Consider the following 18,210-nt stretch of genomic DNA (forward strand, 5'->3'; position numbering starts at 1 on the left):
AATTCAAATTAAAAATTGAAATACAAATTCCACAACATAACCTCTAGAGCAGGAGTTACTAACCTGGGCTCCACAAAGCCCCTGGACGATAGTAAGGCTCTGTGGCATAAAAAAAGATTGGGAACCCCTTCTCTAGAGGAAACCAATTTTCCTACTGACCTTAAACACAAGAGATCCTGCAGATGCTGGAAAACCAGAGGAATGTACACAAAATTTGGAGGGACACAGCAGGCCCGGCAGCAGCCATGGAGGAAAATAATCAATGTTTCAGGCTGAGACCCTTCATCAGGACTGGAAAGGAAGAGGGAAGAAACCAGAATAGCAAGTTGGAGAGGGCAGTGGAGAATGAGTACAAGCTGACAGGTGATAGGGGAAACCAGGGGAGGGGCTAGGTGAGTGGGGGAGGGGAAATTAAGTAAGAAGCTGGGAAGTGATAGGTGGAAGAGGTAAAAGGGCTGATAAAGAAGGAAACTGATAGGAGAGGACAGCAGACAATGAGAGAAAGGCCAGGAGGTGATGGGCAGGTGAGGAGAAGAGGGGTACCAAAATAAGGAATGAAAAAAGAGAAAAGTGGAGCGAGTTGGAGAGAAATTATTGGAAGTTAGAGAAATGGATGTTCAAGCTATCGGGTTGGAGGTCAAGCAGTTGGAATATGAGGTGTTGCTTCTCCACCCTGAGTGTGGCCTCAAAGTCACAGTGGAGGATGTCAGAATAGGAATGGGAAGTAGAATCAAAATAGGTGGCCTCTGGAAAATCTCACCTTCTGTGGCAAGTGGAGTGAATATGCTCAGCAAAGTGTTCCCCCAATCCTCCTCAGGTCCCACCAATGTAGAGTAGCCTACACCAGATCCAGCAGATGACTCAGACAAACTCACAGGCAAAGTGTTGCCTCAGCTGCAAGGACTGTTCACAGCCCTGGATGGTAGTGAGAGAGGATGTGTAGGGACAGGTTGTCCCACTTGCAGGGGTAAATTTAAGGAGGGAGATCAGTGGGGAGGACGAGTGGACAAGGGAGTCATGTAGAGCGTGTTCCTGTGGAAAGTGGAGAGTGATCCTGCGGAGAGTGGAAGGTGGGAGGGGGAGAGGTATGATCCCATTGTAGATGGCGGAAGTTATGGAAAATGGATACAGAGGCTCATGGGGTGGTGGGTAGAACAGGGGGTACTCTATCCTTGTTATGGCGACAGGAAGATGGGGTGTTGACAGAGATACAGGAAATAGTGAAGACAGTGTCAGAGGTACTGGAAAGGAAGCCCTGCTCTTTGAAGAAGGGGGACATTTCAGATGTTCTGGAAAGGAAAGTCAGATGCAGTGGAGACAGAGGAACTAAGAGAAGACAATAGCATTTTTACAAGTGGTAGACTGGACAGATGAATGGACAAGATAGCTGTGAGATTCAGTAGGCTTATACAAGATATCAGTAGATAGTCTATCTCCAGAGGTGGAGACAGAGAGATCGAGAAAGAGGAAAGAGCTGTCAGAGGTGGACCAAGTAAATTTGAGAGCAGGGTGGAAGTTGGAAGCAAAGTTGATGAAATGGACAAACTGAGCAGCACAAAGCAGCGCTAATGCAGATGTCGATGTAGAGATCAGCACGGGTGCAGGAAGCAGCACTAATTTCAGTCTCTGCATGAGTCGTCAATAGTGTATTCCTCTCTGCAGACATTACCTGACCAGCAGCATTTTGTGTGTGTTTCCTACTTGCCTTATCACAATCTTTCATTATTGTAAACATATTTATTAAATGTCTTTCCTTACCACTGTAGAACTATGGTTATCTGACTTCATTTTCTTATTCCTAGCATGTTCTCTGATATTTCTTCCAATTAGTGCCTTGTAAAAATTTGTTTTTGCTTTACTGCTGCATTCTTTGCCCTGTTTATAAGAAGCTGTTGGCCTTATTATGACTACAAATCCTCTTGCATTTTCTCTTCATCCACACTATACAATGCCTTCTTTTCTTCTTTTTTTGTAATTTATTTTTTATTGAGTTTCATCAACAAACAAACATTTCCATAGGATGTATTTCAGATACTGTACATATATATCATATAATCATATTTGTCACAAATCTCCACATAATATTTATCTGAGGTATACACTTATAGAAAGAAGAGGAAAGAAAGAACAATCGAAAGAAGAAAACTATGTACAGAGTAGGGAGTGATTTTTTTACAACATATTCATTGACTTGTGAGAATAAAATCGGGCCTATGAGGTGTTACGTAGTTAAACCGTTTTTTCCAGTGTGAATAAAATCGTTCCCGTGCTTTCTTTTCAGCTGACTTCTCTCACTCGTGGTTTTCCCTCTAAAATATATTACTTTGTACATTTCTGCATTGTTAAATATCTCACCTCTTTACCTCAGAGGACTCCCATTCAGAGGAAAGCACAATGGTGTACCCAGAGTTGACATTCCAGTCTGCATAATGCTGTAATGCAACATCTTGCTTTCTCAGCACATAAATGTTTCAATTACGAAATCTGTTTGAAGGCCATTGCAAACCACGTCAATTTTGGTAAGAATGTGGAGATTGTCTGAAGAAAGGGCAATTTCAGGTGTTTCAGATAGAGTTGAATTGTCGATTGTATCTCAATTTTATGCTGGGTTAGGAACAATAGGATAAAGAGGACTACAGTTTATTTCCTCCTCCACCTCCTCCTTGTGCAGTTCCTTGGTGATTAAGAGTGACTGAAAGAGTCCTTTCAATAAAGTCTGTGAAGAGACCTCGAGCTATTTGGAATTGCTTCCCCTTGTTCACCTTTTTTAAAAAAAAATATTAATTTTTCTCCAACAGATGCTTGTTGTTACCATCCTGGGGTTCCCATATTTCATGATGCACTCAAGGTAGGTTCAAAAGTACAGACTATTTCTAGATACAATTAAAAAATATTGCCCTAAGCTTGAAATGGCTATGACCTCTGGGTCCAGCTTCACCATACATGTTTAAAGAAACACCCTTTAGAGTAGACCCATATCTTACACATATATAGCCTTGTGTTTTTGTAATCGAAACCCCGTGGTAATCGAGTGATGGCCAGGATGTGGCATAGCTGCATCGCAACAGAGGGACAAGTGTGAGCAGTATCTGCCTTCACTCCATGTCCAGGATCAACCAGCTCTCACGTCCCTTGGTCTTTGGAATTCCCAGTACAGTATGATTACTCCATTGAGGACGTTTATAGCAACAGGTGCGAAAAGCAGGCTGGGAGATTATCGAGGACACCCGTCACCCCAACCATAAACTGTTTCAGCTGCTTCTGTCTGCCAAACGGTACCACAGCATTAAAGCCAGGACCAACAGGCTACAGGACTGCTTCTTTCTACAAGCCATTAGACTTTCAAATTCACATGGCTGTATATTGCGACAGAGTCCTAACACAAAGATTTTTACTCCTGCACGTTGTGGGATGGATGTAAGATAAGATTGAAATATATTCTAAATTCTAAAATCTAAAAGGAACAGACTGGGCAGATTTCACATTATTTCAGCTGAATAACATGTTCAAAATGCCTCCTGAGTATTTATTTTAATGTAAAGGTAGATAAATTCTTGATAGTAAGGTGTGAAAGGACATGGGAAGGAATGCAGAAGTGAGCTACAATCAGATGAGTTGCATGCTAATTAAATGGTGGGGAAGGCATAAGGGGCTGTGGCTTATTTTTGCTTCTTATTCATTTGCTCAAATGTGTGTATTTTCACATGTACAGTTGAATTAGATTATAGCTTGTCATTTCCTTGTACAAGTCATTGGAGAAGGAAGTGAGTTTTTATTCTTCCCAGCTTGCTGAGATCATGTGGCAAGCTGCTGTCATGAACTTACAGGGTCTGCAAGGTTGAGTACCACTGACCTATAAGGCGACTACCCAGGCAGACTTTTATTCAGTTCTTTTTAGTTTTGTGTAATGTATGCATGATCTGTCAACATGAAACTCTTCAGCAACACACACAAAATGCTGGAGGAGCTCAGCACGTCAGGCAGCGCCTATGGAAATGAATAAATAGTTGACATTTTGGGCCAAGACCCTTCTTCAGGACTCTTCAGACACTTTCTTCCTGATTTGAACTTAGCACTAGGGTTAGCCTATGAAATATGGTTGATTTTGTCTCCACAGAATTTACTGGCTTACATTTCTTTACTTGCACTCCAAAGTTTGGAAATAGATCTTTAATCACGGGTGTAAATGGCTGCTTCAGGTTTAACTACCCATTGCAATCCCTTCCTGTTATTTAACTTCATTTAAGTCAATAGCAGCCAAAGGAAGTTTTCCTGCCAATGGTTTTCCTTCCACACCAGCTTGTGCCATGCCACATTCCCAGTATCAGTGTGGGACTGAGAGCTCTCACTGTCATGGTCCGGATCGGGGTCCCTTTAAATTTACCTTGTTTATGTTACGATCCGGACCGCTGATTCCCTGTTTTCCCCTGTCCCTCGGCTTTGGCGATTAGAGGCAATTAACGCTCGGCTGAACCGGTAGTTTATAGTCTCCAGCTTTCGGCCGTTCGGCGCGGGAGCGTCTGCAAAGTCATCAAAGGTACGGTGTGCCGATGTCATCTGGCCGGAGCAAGCCTAGTCTCTGCCGAAGCGAGTGCCGGTAATTTGCCCTTCCTCACCGGAGCAACCCTGTCCAGTTACCTCGCCGAAACGAGCCTGCAAAGTTTCCTTATCAAGGTGGGTCCGTCAGTTAACCCGCCATAGAGAATCAAGAGCCGCTGTCTACTGTTCCCGGGCCGAGTCGAGAGCTCGGCACTACCCGGAGGCTCCAAGCACCACGTCCTGGCTCCGGCGGCGTCCAAGTACCACATCCGCGTCCTGGCTCTGGCGGCATCTGAGTACCACATCCACATCCTGGCTCCGGTGGCATCCAAGTACCAAGTCGAGTCCTGGCCCTGGCGGCATCCGAGTACCCAGTCAAGTCCTGGCCCTGGCAGTCTGTGATTCCTGTCCTACCCCCCTATCTGAATCCCTTCTCTGCCCCTCTCGCCTCCAGCCCTCGTCTGCAGCCCTCGCCTGCACTTCGGTCTAGTTCTATTGCTGGAGCTAGATAGGTACTGTCTGGTGTTCTTTCATGTTGGTCTTGTCTTGTCCTGTCCTCGCCTCCATGGGGTAAGTCAGGCTGTCTTGCTGTTGCTCCGCGGGGGGTCATGTTTTGTCTTGTCTGGTCCTCGCCTCCGTGGGGCAAGTCAGGCCGTCTTGCTGTTGCCCCGCCGGGGGGGGGGGTCATGAGTCCCGGCCCTATGTCCTGTACCCAAGGAGGGGTCCCAGCTCTCTGTTCTGTGTGTGAGTCCCGGCCCTATGTCCTGTACCCAAGGAGGGGTCCCGACTCTGTGTTCTGTGTATGTGTCCATGGTTCCATGTACCTGCTTTCCCGAGACCGAGGCTCTGTTTTCCATGTTCCTCCTCTCCCTAGCCCATGTCATGTCCATGCCTGGTTCTGGGGTCCGAGCCCGAGGCAAGACCCAGGTACTGGGTCCTTGCCCAGTCTCGGGCTCGGAGTCCATACCCTAGCCTCTTCATGTCTCCTCTAGTTCTGGGAGCCGATGTAGAGTCCTAGTCCAGACCTTTGGTCCCAGCCTAGTCGTAGTCCTCAGTCTGCTATTCCTACTCCTGCCTTGCTCTCCTGGTTTTGAACAAAAAACTAAATTTAATTAACCTCACAAGATGTGTCTTGCATTTGGGTCCACCCTTGCTCCCAATGCCCCCGCCATTGTGACACTCATCCTCTGATCTGTCACTCTCTGCAAGCCCTTGAGTGCCTCAGGTCTGCAGTTAGAAAGCTCAGCTACTGCACTCGTACGTCATTACTACAGCCCTGGGTTGAAAGGGGTTAATTCAAGCCAATGAATGATGTAGGAAATGAACTCTAACAGTGGCCATAAACTTGGCTGTTTAGCTAACCCAAGAGTGAGATTGAAGAGTGCTCCTCAAGAACTGAGTAAGGATAATGCAATCGGGGTTAGCTTCTGTTTGTGACTGGCACCACAGTTTATTTAAAGCAATACATACATCTCTGAATTTGTGAATATATTACAGTTGTACAATTAATCTTCTCTTTGGCATTTTCCACCTCCTCTCCTAAGCCAGTGGGAGACAAGGCTGCCCATACGTCTATGGACTGTGGGAAGAAACCAGAGCACCCGGAGGAAACCCACACAGACACGAGGGGAGCATACAAACTCCTTACAGACAGTGGCAGGAATTGAAAGTGTAAAGTGCTTCAATAACCGCAAGCGACAGGCTAATCACAGTCAACCACTGAGAAGTGAACTGCCTAACCAGAATTCTGATGATCTGCTAGAATCATTTAATATTAAGGTCCAAGCATTGGGATTTTGAATCTTTGGTATCTTGTTGTTTGGAGAGCTGGAAATTATGCTGTCCAACCTCAAGGTCAGCTATTTCTGATCTTCGTATTGGAAAGTGTGAGGATTTTTGTAATGGGGCATGTACTCAGCAGGTCCACGGCAAGAGGTTCACCTCAGAAGACATCTGATCCAGGGAAGTTTGGCCAGGTGGATTCAGAATTGGCTCGCCTGCAGAAAGCAGAGGGTCGTGGTGGAGGGAGTACATTCAGATTGGAGGATTGTGACTAGTGGTGTCCCACAGGATCTGTTCTGGGACCTCTACTTTTTGTGATTTTTATTAACGACCTGGATGTGGAGGTAGAAGGGTGGGTTGGCAAGTTTGCAGACAACACAAAGGTTGATGGTGTTGTAGATAGTGTAGAGGATTGTCGAAGATTGTAGAGAGACATTGATAGGACGCAGAAGTGGGCTGAGAAGTGGCAGATGGAGTTCAACCCGGAGAAGTGTGAGATGGTACACTTTGGGAGGACAAACTCCAAGGCAGAGTACAAAGTAAATGGCAGGATACTTGGTAGTGTGGAGGAGCAGAGGGATCTGGGGGTACATGTCCACAGATCCCTGAAAGTTGCCTCATAGGTAGATAGGGTAGTTGAGAAAGCTTATGGGGTGTTAGCTTTCATAAGTCAAGGGATAGAGTTTAAGAGTCGCAAGGTAATGATGCCGCTCTATAAAACTCTGGTTAGGCCACACTTAGAGTACTGTGTCCAGTTCTGGTCACCTCACTATAGGAAGGATGTGGAAGCATTGGAAAGGGTACAGAGGAGATTTACCAGGATTCTGCCTGATTTAGAGAGTATGCATTATGATCAGAGATTAAGGCTTTACTAGGGCTTTACTCTTTGGAGAGAAGGAGGATGAGAGGAGACATGTTAGAGGTGTACAAGATACTAAGAGGAATAGATAGAGTGGACAGCCAGCGCCTCTTCCCCAGGACACCACTGCTCAATACAAGAGGACATGGCTTTAAGGTAAGGGGTGGGAAGTTCAAGGGGGATATTAGAGGAAGGTTTTTTACTCAGAGAGTGGTTGGTGCGTGGAATGCACTGCCTGAGTCAGTGGTGGAGACAGATACACTAGTGAAATTTAAGAGACGACTAGACAGGTATATGGAGGAATTTAAGGTGGGGGGGGGTTATATGGGAGGCAGAGTTTAAGGGTCAGCACAACATTGTGGGCTGAAGGGCCTGTACTGTGCTGTACTATTCTATGTTCTATGATTAATGAGGCAATAATCTTAATATCATACCACTCTGGCATTAGGTATTTACACTCGCCTTTAAGATCAGTTCATTGAAAACACTTCTGCCTGCTCGACTTGTCAAAGAACAGGATAGCTTCCTAGTGCTTAAAATTACTGAACAAGTTGTAGCCTCATTGCTCTTTATAGGACCCTATATAATGTAATTAATCTGCTTTCTTTGCAACACAATCATGAATATTTTAATGAAGTATGTAACTGACAGAAAGTAAGTTGGTGAAACTGTGATATAAGTATAACTTACTTTCTTCTGTAAAAGAGGAAAGCTGGTAAAAAGCCAGAGAGAGTCTTTAGCTATTATCTTCATTACCTACATATTTATTGGGCAAGAATACATGGCCTCCAGCATTTCCTTTCCCAACATAGGAAAATGCAGGAATCCATTCCTTGTGGAATTACTGGGAGCTATAATAAATAAAAATAGAAAATGCTGGAAACACTCAGCAGGTCGGACAACAGCTGTGGAAAATCAGATGTTTCAGATTGAAGCCTCTTTGACTGAACTGAAAAAGTTGGGAAACAAGTTGGTCATCAGACCTGCAGAAGTATTACTCGTCAGAGTGGGCAGGTGGGAACAGAAAGGGAGAATGATTATCTTTTCATGTTTCACTAGGGATGGTCGTGCTGCAAAAAGAAGACAACTGACTTTTCAGAATTTCTGGCAATCCCGGTAGGTAGACCTTGCTGTTCTCATAAAAATACAAACTCAGTTGAAGTCTGAGTTAAACATTAGCTACTTTTCCTTCCTCACCAAGCGTGTGGACTCTATGCAATGGGTCATGTGTCCAGCAGGGTACTGATTTTGCTAGTAACCCATTTGTTATAGCCTGCCAATGTGAAAATCTAGTAAATCCTGCCGTGTCACACACAGAACGCTGGAGGAACTCTGCAAGTCAGGCGACATCTGTGGAGGGAATAACAGTCAGCACTTCGGGCCAAGACTCTTCATCAGGAAGGAGGCAGAAGCCAGGATAAGAAGGTGGGGGGAAGAGAAAGGAGTAGAAACTTGTAGGTGATAGGTGAAACCAGTTGAGGGAGAAGGTGGACCAGTGGGAGAAGAGGTGGGATAGAAAAAAAGAAGATAGGTGGAAGGTAAAAGGCTGAAGAAGAAGGAATCTAATAGAAGAGGAGAGTGGACCGTGGAAGAAAGGGAAGGAAGAGGGGATCCAGAGGGAGGTGACGGGCAGGTGAGATGAAGAGAAGAGACGAGAGGGGGAACCAGAATAGTGAATGGAGAAAGAGAAAAGAAATGATGTGGGAGAAATTACTAGAAGTTGGAGAAATCAATGATCCTGCAATCAGATTGGAGGCTACCCCGATCAGAGGGCCATGGACAGACATGTCCGTATGGGAAGTTGAATTGAAATGGGTAGCCACCGGGAGATATCCTACATCCACTGTTTCCCTTTACTTATCATGCTGGTTATAACCTCTGTAAGACTTACAAAACACAGCTTTCCCTTCACTGAATTTTAATCATATTACATTTATACAAACATTTTCTAAGGACTCTACAACAGGATTTTGATAGGTTGAGTGCCTGGTCAAAAATGGAGTTGATTAAAAGGAAAGTGCGAGGTCATTTTGGTCAACTTTTGTGCTCCATGCACAGAGGAAACTAAGTGTTCTTATGCATGGAAAACAACAAGGTAGCATGCAGGTGAAATAAGCAATGAACGTGTCAGGTGGCTTGTTGGCTTGTTTGCTCTTATTGCTTGGGGGTTGGAATTTAACGTTTGAGAATTATTGTTACAGTGGTAAGGTCATTGTGAACTTTTTTGAATCCCTTCTTTATGAAAGGATATACTAGCATTCAAGAAGAGATCCGCTAGGCGAATTCTTGGGATGAGAAGGTTGTCCTGTCAAAACCAGCGAAAGGGTTACACCTTTCTCCTTTGGAATTTATAAAAATGAGGAGGAATGTTATTGAAGCAGATAAGATTGTACGAGGACATAACAAGATAGACTGGAAACATGAGAGATTATCAAAGCAATCTGCTGGAATAGCTCAGTAGATGTTAAAATGTTTCTACCGGTAGAAAAGTTTTGAATGAGGGTACATAATTACAAGGAAAGGGAATGGTATTTAAAACTGAGATGCAAATCCCTTTGTAACCATCCATTTCTGTTACATTTGTTGTGTTTACTACCGTGAAGATAAATACAAAAAATTATTAAATACCACTCTTTTAAAAAATTTCCAACTATAAATATTCCTGCCTTTGCCTTCATGGAGTCTTATTTGCTTCTGTATTTATTGCTCTCCATTGATTAAATTGTCTACTTTGAATTGTTTTAGTATTATAAAGTGAAATGCTGATTTGCCTTGTTTAATGTAACATTGTGCCTTAGGGGTGCACCAAAGGTAAGCACTCCAACGTGAAGCCGCCAGAGCCCCCGAAACCGGACGTAACATGTACCAAGGATGGAACAGATAACCTGCAGTCAGGGACTGCCACTGAGTACATCATGAAGGGTCCCAAATCAGCAGAGATGATGAAGAAAGAAAGACCAAGGTAACAAGGGTCCTCTGTCTGCATAGTACCATCGGCTTGATGCTTAGACATGACCAGCACCCAGCACAGTTCGCAAGTACTTGCTTGACTTGTGTTGAAACTACAGTAGCCATGAATAAACCGATATGCTGAATGGCACAGACACAGCCTCCTCAATCAAAAGATTGCAATTAATTGCCAAGCCCTATTTAGATTAGATTATTAGATTAGATTATGAGGACACGCAGTCCTTTTTTATTGTCATTTAGTAATACATGCATTAAGAAATGATACAATATACCTCCGGTGTGATATCACAGAAACACAGGACAGACCAAGACTGAAAAACTAACAAAACCACATAATTATAACATATAGTTACAACAGTGCGACAATACCATAACTTGATGAAGAACAGTCCATAGCACAGTAAAAAAGTTCGAAGTCTCTCGAAAGTCCCACATCTCACGCAGACGGGAGAAGGAAGAAAACTCTCCCTGCCATGGCCAACCACAGTCTGGCTCTGAGTCATCTGAAAACTTTGAGCTCCGATCAGTTCTCCGACACCGAGTACCGAGCAGCATCTCTATCCGAATGCTTTGACCTCAGCCTCGGTCGCCAGCAGCAGGCAAAGCCGGGGATTTTGGGGCCTTCCCTCTAGAAATTCTCGATCGCACAATAACAACAGCAGTGAAACCAGGCATTTCAGAAATTTCTCCAGATGTTCCTCTGCTTCTCACATCTGTCTTCATCAAATCAGAATTGTCCACGGTCCCTATTTAACAGATACGATATCATTTCACGGGAGAGCTGCGCGCACTGCATCGCGCTGCCATCTTCTCCTCTCGCCTCCTCCCAATATATTTGGGTATATTACTCATGTTGGCTATTGATTTTGCACTGGATTTGTAATCAAAGTAAGTGATCAAAGTACACATATGCCACCGTATACAACCCTGAGGTTCATTTTCTTGTGAGCACACTCAGTAAACCCATAGAATAATAACTATATCAGAATCAATGAAACCACCCAACTTGGGCATTCAACAAACTGTGTGAATACAAAAGAAAGAAATAATAATAATAAATAAATAAATAAGCAAGAAATATTGAAAGCATGAGATGAATAGTCCTTGAAAGTGAGCCTATTGTTTGTGGGACCATCTCAATGATGGGGCAAGTTAAGTTGAGTGAAGTTATCCCCTCTGGTACAAGAGCCTGACAGTTGAGGGACAGCACTGTTCCTGAGGCTCCTGTACCTTCTTCCTGGTGGCAGCAGTGAGAAGAGAGCATATCCAGGGTCCTGTAACAGTGTTACATGTCAATGTGCTCAGTAGTAGAGAGGGCTTTACCCATGACAGAGTGGGCTGTATTCATTATTTTTTGTTGGATTTTCCATTCAAGGCCATTGGTGTTTCCACACCAGGCTGTGATGCAACCAATCAATATACTCTCCACCACACATCTATGGAAGCTTGTCAAAGTTTTAGATGTCATACTAATTCTATGCAAGCTTCCTAATTGAACTTACACGCAGGGCCCAGCACAGGTTCTCTGAAATAGTACCACTGAGGAATTTAAAGTTGCTGACCCTCTCCACCTCTGATCCCCCATTGAGGGCTGGTTCCTGGACCTCTGCTTTCCTTCTCCTGAAGTCAATAATCAGCTCCTTGGTCTTGCTGACATTCAGTAAGAGGCTGTTATGGTACCGCTCAGCCAGATTTCAATCTCCCTCCTGTATGCCCTCTTCATTCTACTACTATCAGGTAGGAGGTACAGGGGCCTTTGGTTCCACACCACCAGGTACAGGAATTTATTGCCACATAGTCATCAGGCTACTAAACCAGCATGGATAACTTCAGTCACCGCTACTTTGAACTGATTCTGCGATCTGCAGGCTCACATTCAACGACTCTCTACAACTCATGTTCTCAGTATTGTTTTTGTTTGCACATTAGTGTTTGTTTGTCAATCTATATCAGTTTATGCATAGTTTCTTTGTAAAATTCTATCGTTTTTCTTTTTGTCCTGTAAATGCCTGCAGAAAATGAACCTCAGGGTACTATATGGTAACTTACACATGCTTTGGTTTTACTTTGAGCTTTATTCAATGCACCTATTCAGAAGACCAAATTTCCCATTAGTGCAAAAGGGAACCACTGTTTGACATTAATTAAGACGTTGTAGGGGTAGTATAGTGTCCTCTCCTGTAGTTAATTTGTATAAATGGTATTATCTCTAACTGGTTGTGTCTGATGGAGCAGTCGAATTTTCCTCTGTATTGAATCCCTGCACTACCCAGGTTTGGAATTATTCACAGACTGAGAACATCTGACACACCAATACTCCAACTGACCTTAGAAGGTAGAGTAAGGGTGTCTCTGTAACCTTTGGTCCTACACCTGACCTGAAGCTAATTTTGGAAAGGTTGCTCTATTTCCCACCACTGAAATTCATCTCTTTGAATACCCCATATTCACTTGTCAAACTCCTAGATCTGAGCACCTTACCCGATGTTACTCCTATTAATTGCTTCCTTACTTGTAATAGTTCCGATGAGCCAATGGTAAAACTACCTCAGAGGGTCTCCAAGTCACTGCAGGAGTCATTGGACAAGCTCAGTGAATCAAATCAGAAAACGGACACAAAGAAAAGTAAGTACTTTAGAACCAGTGATGAGGGGAGATATAACGATGGAATCTGAATTTCCAGAAGCAGACTGCCTCTCCATACCCAGGGATAGGGTTAGTGTTATGAAATACATTTTCTTTCTTCAGCCTTTGTTGTTCACAGGGGGTCAGTAGTCAATGAGTATGGTATGAAGTTGGGTGAATATTCTAATATTTTGTTGGATTTTCTTTGGGATCAAGGTGTTCCTTTGGGAGAATAAATGGGTTCTGGGTGTTGATTAAGTTGTGTGTTAATTGGAAGGAATAGAATCAGAAGCCTAAAAGGCCTTTCTTCATTCATCTGTTCTTTTGTTCATATTTTTAGTACAAGATGGTGAATAATAAATATTTTTATTCAATCAACATGTAACTAAGTTAAACAAAAACACTGCACTGTTGACCATTTATAAAATTACAAGTATTTTATAAATACTTTATAATATTTCTACAGAGTGTAAAGATCAGATCAGCCAATGGTAGAAGTATCTAGGAGCAGGGCATTAGCATAACTAGCAACCAGGTTTTGCTGACAGAGCATTGAACTAAATGTGTTCTGCCTTTTTCAGAGGATGACATCAGTAGCGGCGTTAAAGTGGGCACCTTCTGTAAAAACGCTGGCTGTAAGACGGTGAGTCACTAACCTTTGTTACAAGTTGAGACCTTTTCCTCCCGTTTGATAAGGAATTTAATCCCAGAATAACATTTTCACTGTTAAATTAGGATCATTTACTAATAACCAACGAAAGGTAAAATTAGCTATGTTCAGTTTTTTAATTGTAAAGTATAAATTACAATCACTCACAGCTTTCACCATATCTTACCTGCCAAATCACAAAGTGATCAGGCAGTCAGATTGGTAATTTCCCCCAGTTTTCAGAATACTAGATACGGGGCCTCTCCCTTTTAGTGTTGGTTCAGGGCTCTCTGTGCAATCTCAGTTCCTTGTGCTTTTCCAGGAAATGCCAAGGAGTTAAATCCTGTTTTCATGAATTATCCCGTCTTTTCCTTTTGTTCTCCTCCAGTGATATGGTTACATGCTGATAGTTAAGGATCTTAATCTCCATGTGACCAGGCATTATCTCTATCTTAACCTAGGCCTCTATTCATCTCTTACTACCAAAGTAATGGCTAGCAGTGCTCCCTTCCCTCAAGTATCTGGATGTCATGGAGTGGACCCATTGATTCATATCTCACTACAACCTTCTGCTCACTTCCCCATTTATTGGGGCTCTGAGAGCTTAGGTCGTGCTAGAGTGAGCTGGGACAAGCTAATTCTACCATTTTGAAACGACCTTTTCTCTGTTGACAGGCATTTCAGGGGCTGGAGAGCGATCGGGAATTGTGCCACTTTCATCCTGGAATACCCATCTTCCATGAAGGGTGAGTTTTTAAGCATTACAGTTCTGTTTAAGCCATTTGCAGGAATTATCGGTCCTGCAACCTCTCGAGTGTGCTTTCCTGGATCTGTAAAGTATGAGAGTCATCAGATAGGACCACGCAGGAGGGAGTACAAGCAGGGGTACAGCCTCTTTCACTTCTCATAAATATTGCAAAACAAAAGGAAAACGTGACACAATCAATCTAATGCACACGTTCATTCTATAACATTAAAGACAAATGCAAGAAAGTCCAAAAGCTGTCAAATTTAATGTCCGAATTGACTTCTGTATCATATAGTTTAATTATCGAGAGTATCACAGCCCTGTGTGATCCTCCTCTTCCCTTTGTCTACACATACACCTTTCAACGGAACTGGAGAACTGCGGCAACTTTTCATCTCTCTCTCCCCTAGGGATGTCAAAACTTGGTCGTGGTGTTGATTAGTTGCTGAGATTACATATGATAAACTCGCCAGAAACTGGAGATAGAGTTTGTGATCTCCCCGCACGTTAGTGTTTGTCACCATGTATTGCAATAGCCAATGGCAGTTGTCTTCCCCACAGTTACTTTTCCTCCAAGTAGCATATTTGGGAGACTGTCAATGAATGAATCAATCAAGATTTGAAATCTCAAAGAACAAAACATGGAGAAATCAGAATTGAAGTGTATAACTGGCCCTGTGGAATTTAGTGCTGGTCAGAGTCAATGTGGTAAAGCGAGAGAGAATGCCAATATTTGTTTTGGAAATAGCTCGGTAAAGGGGATCTGGTTTTCCAGCGCTTATCTGTAATACTCAACACTTCAAATACACTGTTGCACCTGTGGCCGCTTATTTTGGGGGGGCAGCTGTGGCATAACGGGACGTAATATCTTGGAAAAGTAATAAAAAAGAAATGAAAATTGGTGAGGTTCAAAGAAATGTGAGAGTGAAAGAATACCAGAGAGTCACTGAGGGAAGGGTCCTCATGATAAATCTTTGATGAGGGTACAAGAAAAATACTGCAAGGAAAGAGGAAGAAGATTCTGGAGGGATCGGAATTCCAGGAATGCAGCCTTTGAAATCTGGAGAAGACTCAGAGGGGAGGATTAGGTACTGGACAACCTCGCAAACCTGTTATCAGCACCTTACAGAACAGCATGATGAAATGTGGCAAAGTACATTATAAAACATTAAAAGGAGAATTCAGAAATGTAAATAATCCCTAAGCTAAACAAATTTTTATCTCCCGTTTTTTAAAAAAAACACTATGACAGGTTTTCATTGCCCAAACTAAACTTTTCCATATTTGCATAAATCTGCATAGGAATGAATTCAAGTACAAAAATGTTCCATAAAATTTCATGTCACAGAATAAAATTGTTCAATAGATACACTGATTCGTGATGTTAGCAATTTTATAGTGTTGTTTGACTTACATTTTAACTGCAATAAATAACCTGGCTGAAATATTTTCCCCAGATTATGTGGTTGGGTAGATTTTGTAGGCCTGAGAGATAAATAGATTTGAAAGCCTTTTTTTTTGTTTTAATTTCCCACAGAATGAAGTACTGGAGCTGCTGTAAGATAAAGACCACTGAATTTGATGAGTTCCTCGAACAGCCTGGCTGTGTCAGAGGCAAGCACCTCTGGACCAAGAAAGAATCAGTAAGCTTGTCATGGATTCCTTTAGACTTTTGCAGCAAGATGGGCGCATGCTGATATGACAGACGGTGTTGCATATTCAGTCTGGTCCATGGAATCATTCAAACTAGCCTGTGAATTTAGTCTGTTATTGACACCAATATCAGTGAGCCAGTAATCAGAAAGCAAAGAACTACAGATGTGATAAAGCTGAAATAAATTTTCAGTGGAAGGTTATTAGCTTGAACCATTAACTCCAATCCCCTCTTCACAGATGCTGCCTGATAGCTAACTAAAATGGCACAGCAACACACATAAAAGTTGCTGGTGAACGCAGCAGGCCAGGCAGCATCTATAGGAAGAGGTACAGTCGACGTCTCGGCCCGAAACGTCAACTGTACCTCTTCCTATAGATGCTGCCTGGCCTGCTGCGTTCACTAGCAATTTTTATGTGTGTTGCTTGAAATTCCAGCATCTGCAGATTTCCTTGTGTTTGCATTTTTAAAATGGCACAGTGGCATTGTTAATGGTACTACTGTCTCACAGTGCCAGATACCTGGGCTCAGTGCTCAGTTCTGACCCTGGGTGCTGTCTGTATGGAGTTTGCATGTTTCCCCTGTGATTCTGTGGGGTTTTCTCCATGTGCTTCAGTTCCTGTCTCATCCCAAAAGTAGATTGCCTCTGGCCATGTGAGTGGTAGAATACACATAAAAGTTGCTGGTGAACGCAGCAGGTCAGGCAGCATCTCTAGGAAGAGGTACAGTCGACGTTTCAGGCCGAGACCCTTCGTCAGGACTAACTGAAGGAAGAGTGAGTAAGGGTTTTGAAAGTTGGAGGGGGAGGGGGAGATCCAAAATGATAGGAGAAGACAGGAGGGGGAGGGATGGAGCCAAGAGCTGGACAGGTGATAGGCAAAAGGGATGCGAGAGGATCATGGGACAGGAGGTCCGGGAAGAAAGACAAGGTGGGGGGGGGACCCAGAGGATGGGCAAGAGGTATATTCAGAGGGACAGAGGGAGAAAAAGGAGAGTGAGAGAAAGAATGTGTGTATAAAAATAAGTAACAGATGGGGAATGAGGGGGAGTGGGGCATTAGCGGAAGTTAGAGAAGTCGATGTTGATGCCATCAGGTTGGAGGCTACCCAGACGGAATATAAGGTGTTGTTCCTCCAACCTGAGTGTGGCTTCATCTTTACAGTAGAGGAGGACGTGGATAGACATGTCAGAATGGGAATGGGATGTGGAATTATGTGGAACACCTTATATTCCATCTGGGTTACACACTCAGGTTGGAGGAACAACACCTTATATTCCGTCTGGGTAGCCTCCAACCTGATGGCATGAACATCGACTTCTCTAACTTCCGCTAATGCCCCACCTCCCCCTCGTACCCCATCTGTTACTTATTTTTATACACACATTCTTTCTCTCACTCACCTTTTTCTCCCTCTGTCCCTCTGAATATACCCCTTGCCCATCCTCTGGGTTCCCCCCCCCTTTTCCTTCTCCCCAGGCCTCCTGTCCCATGATCCTCTCATATCCCCTTTGCCAATCACCTGTCCAGCTCTTGGCTCCATCCCTCCCCCTCCTGTCTTCTCCTATCATTTCCGATCTCCCCCTCCCCCTCCCACTTTCAAATCTCTTACTAACTCTTCCTTCAGTTAGTCCTGACGAAGGGTCTCAGCCCGAAACGTCCACTGCACCTCTTCCTAGAGATGCTGCCTGGCCTGCTACATTCACCAGCAACTTTTATGTGTGTTGCTTGAATTTCCAGCATCTGCAGAATTCCTGTTGAGTGGTAGAATAGCTGGGGGTGGGGGGGGTGGTGGGGGTGGTGGGGTTGGTGTTGGAATTGAAGAGAATGTGGAGAGAATAAAAAAGGGAATGGTGTGAAATGAGTGGAAATGGGTGGTTGATGGTCAGATTGGATTCGGTCTGAGCTCTCTCTTTCTATGTCTAATATTTCCTGCATTTTCAGTTTTTAATCCTTGTGCAAGTCTGATATAGAGGAGTTTCAGAGTGCTGAAATAGGTCATCATTGAAATATAGTCATAAGAATGGTCTTCAGCTGATTAATTTAGAAACAAGCTCTCCAAAATGCTCAGTGAGTTTATGCCAAGCAATGTATTTATCAGTGAGTCTAAAAGAAGCTGCCTCTGGAATTCTGGCTGCAGGGGCCTGGCTCGGGATGTTGATATATTATGTTACACGTTTTGCTGCTTTGTGGGTGACCCTTTCATGCAAACCAGGTAGTATTAGCTAAAATTAAATCAAACATGGAGAATTGCAACCCAGCACCAAAATTACACATCCTCTTTCACCAACATCCATTTTGTCCACTCTTCACAGATTCTATGCTTTTGTAAACCTGCGACATGACTGAATGCAGATCTGACAACCACAATCAATGCCCAAGGTGT

At 43.4% G+C, this 18,210-nt stretch overlaps 1 protein-coding gene across 1 annotated transcript in view; it reads left to right on the plus strand.

Moving 5' to 3' along the window:
* zgc:92429 (uncharacterized protein LOC445063 homolog) overlaps nucleotides 1–18,210 on the plus strand; it is a 46,653-nt gene that overhangs the window by 17,706 nt on the left and 10,737 nt on the right. Inside the window, exons 3-9 of the mRNA XM_063060874.1 lie at nucleotides 2,799–2,848; nucleotides 8,240–8,296; nucleotides 9,979–10,142; nucleotides 12,672–12,775; nucleotides 13,357–13,418; nucleotides 14,100–14,170; nucleotides 15,710–15,815. Of these exons, the coding sequence (XP_062916944.1) occupies nucleotides 2,799–2,848; nucleotides 8,240–8,296; nucleotides 9,979–10,142; nucleotides 12,672–12,775; nucleotides 13,357–13,418; nucleotides 14,100–14,170; nucleotides 15,710–15,815 (614 nt within the window). The remainder of the gene's footprint in view (nucleotides 1–2,798; nucleotides 2,849–8,239; nucleotides 8,297–9,978; nucleotides 10,143–12,671; nucleotides 12,776–13,356; nucleotides 13,419–14,099; nucleotides 14,171–15,709; nucleotides 15,816–18,210) is intronic.

Source organism: Mobula hypostoma, chromosome 10 (genome assembly GCF_963921235.1).
Source record: "Mobula hypostoma chromosome 10, sMobHyp1.1, whole genome shotgun sequence".
NCBI classification, from domain to species: domain Eukaryota; kingdom Metazoa; phylum Chordata; class Chondrichthyes; order Myliobatiformes; family Myliobatidae; genus Mobula; species Mobula hypostoma.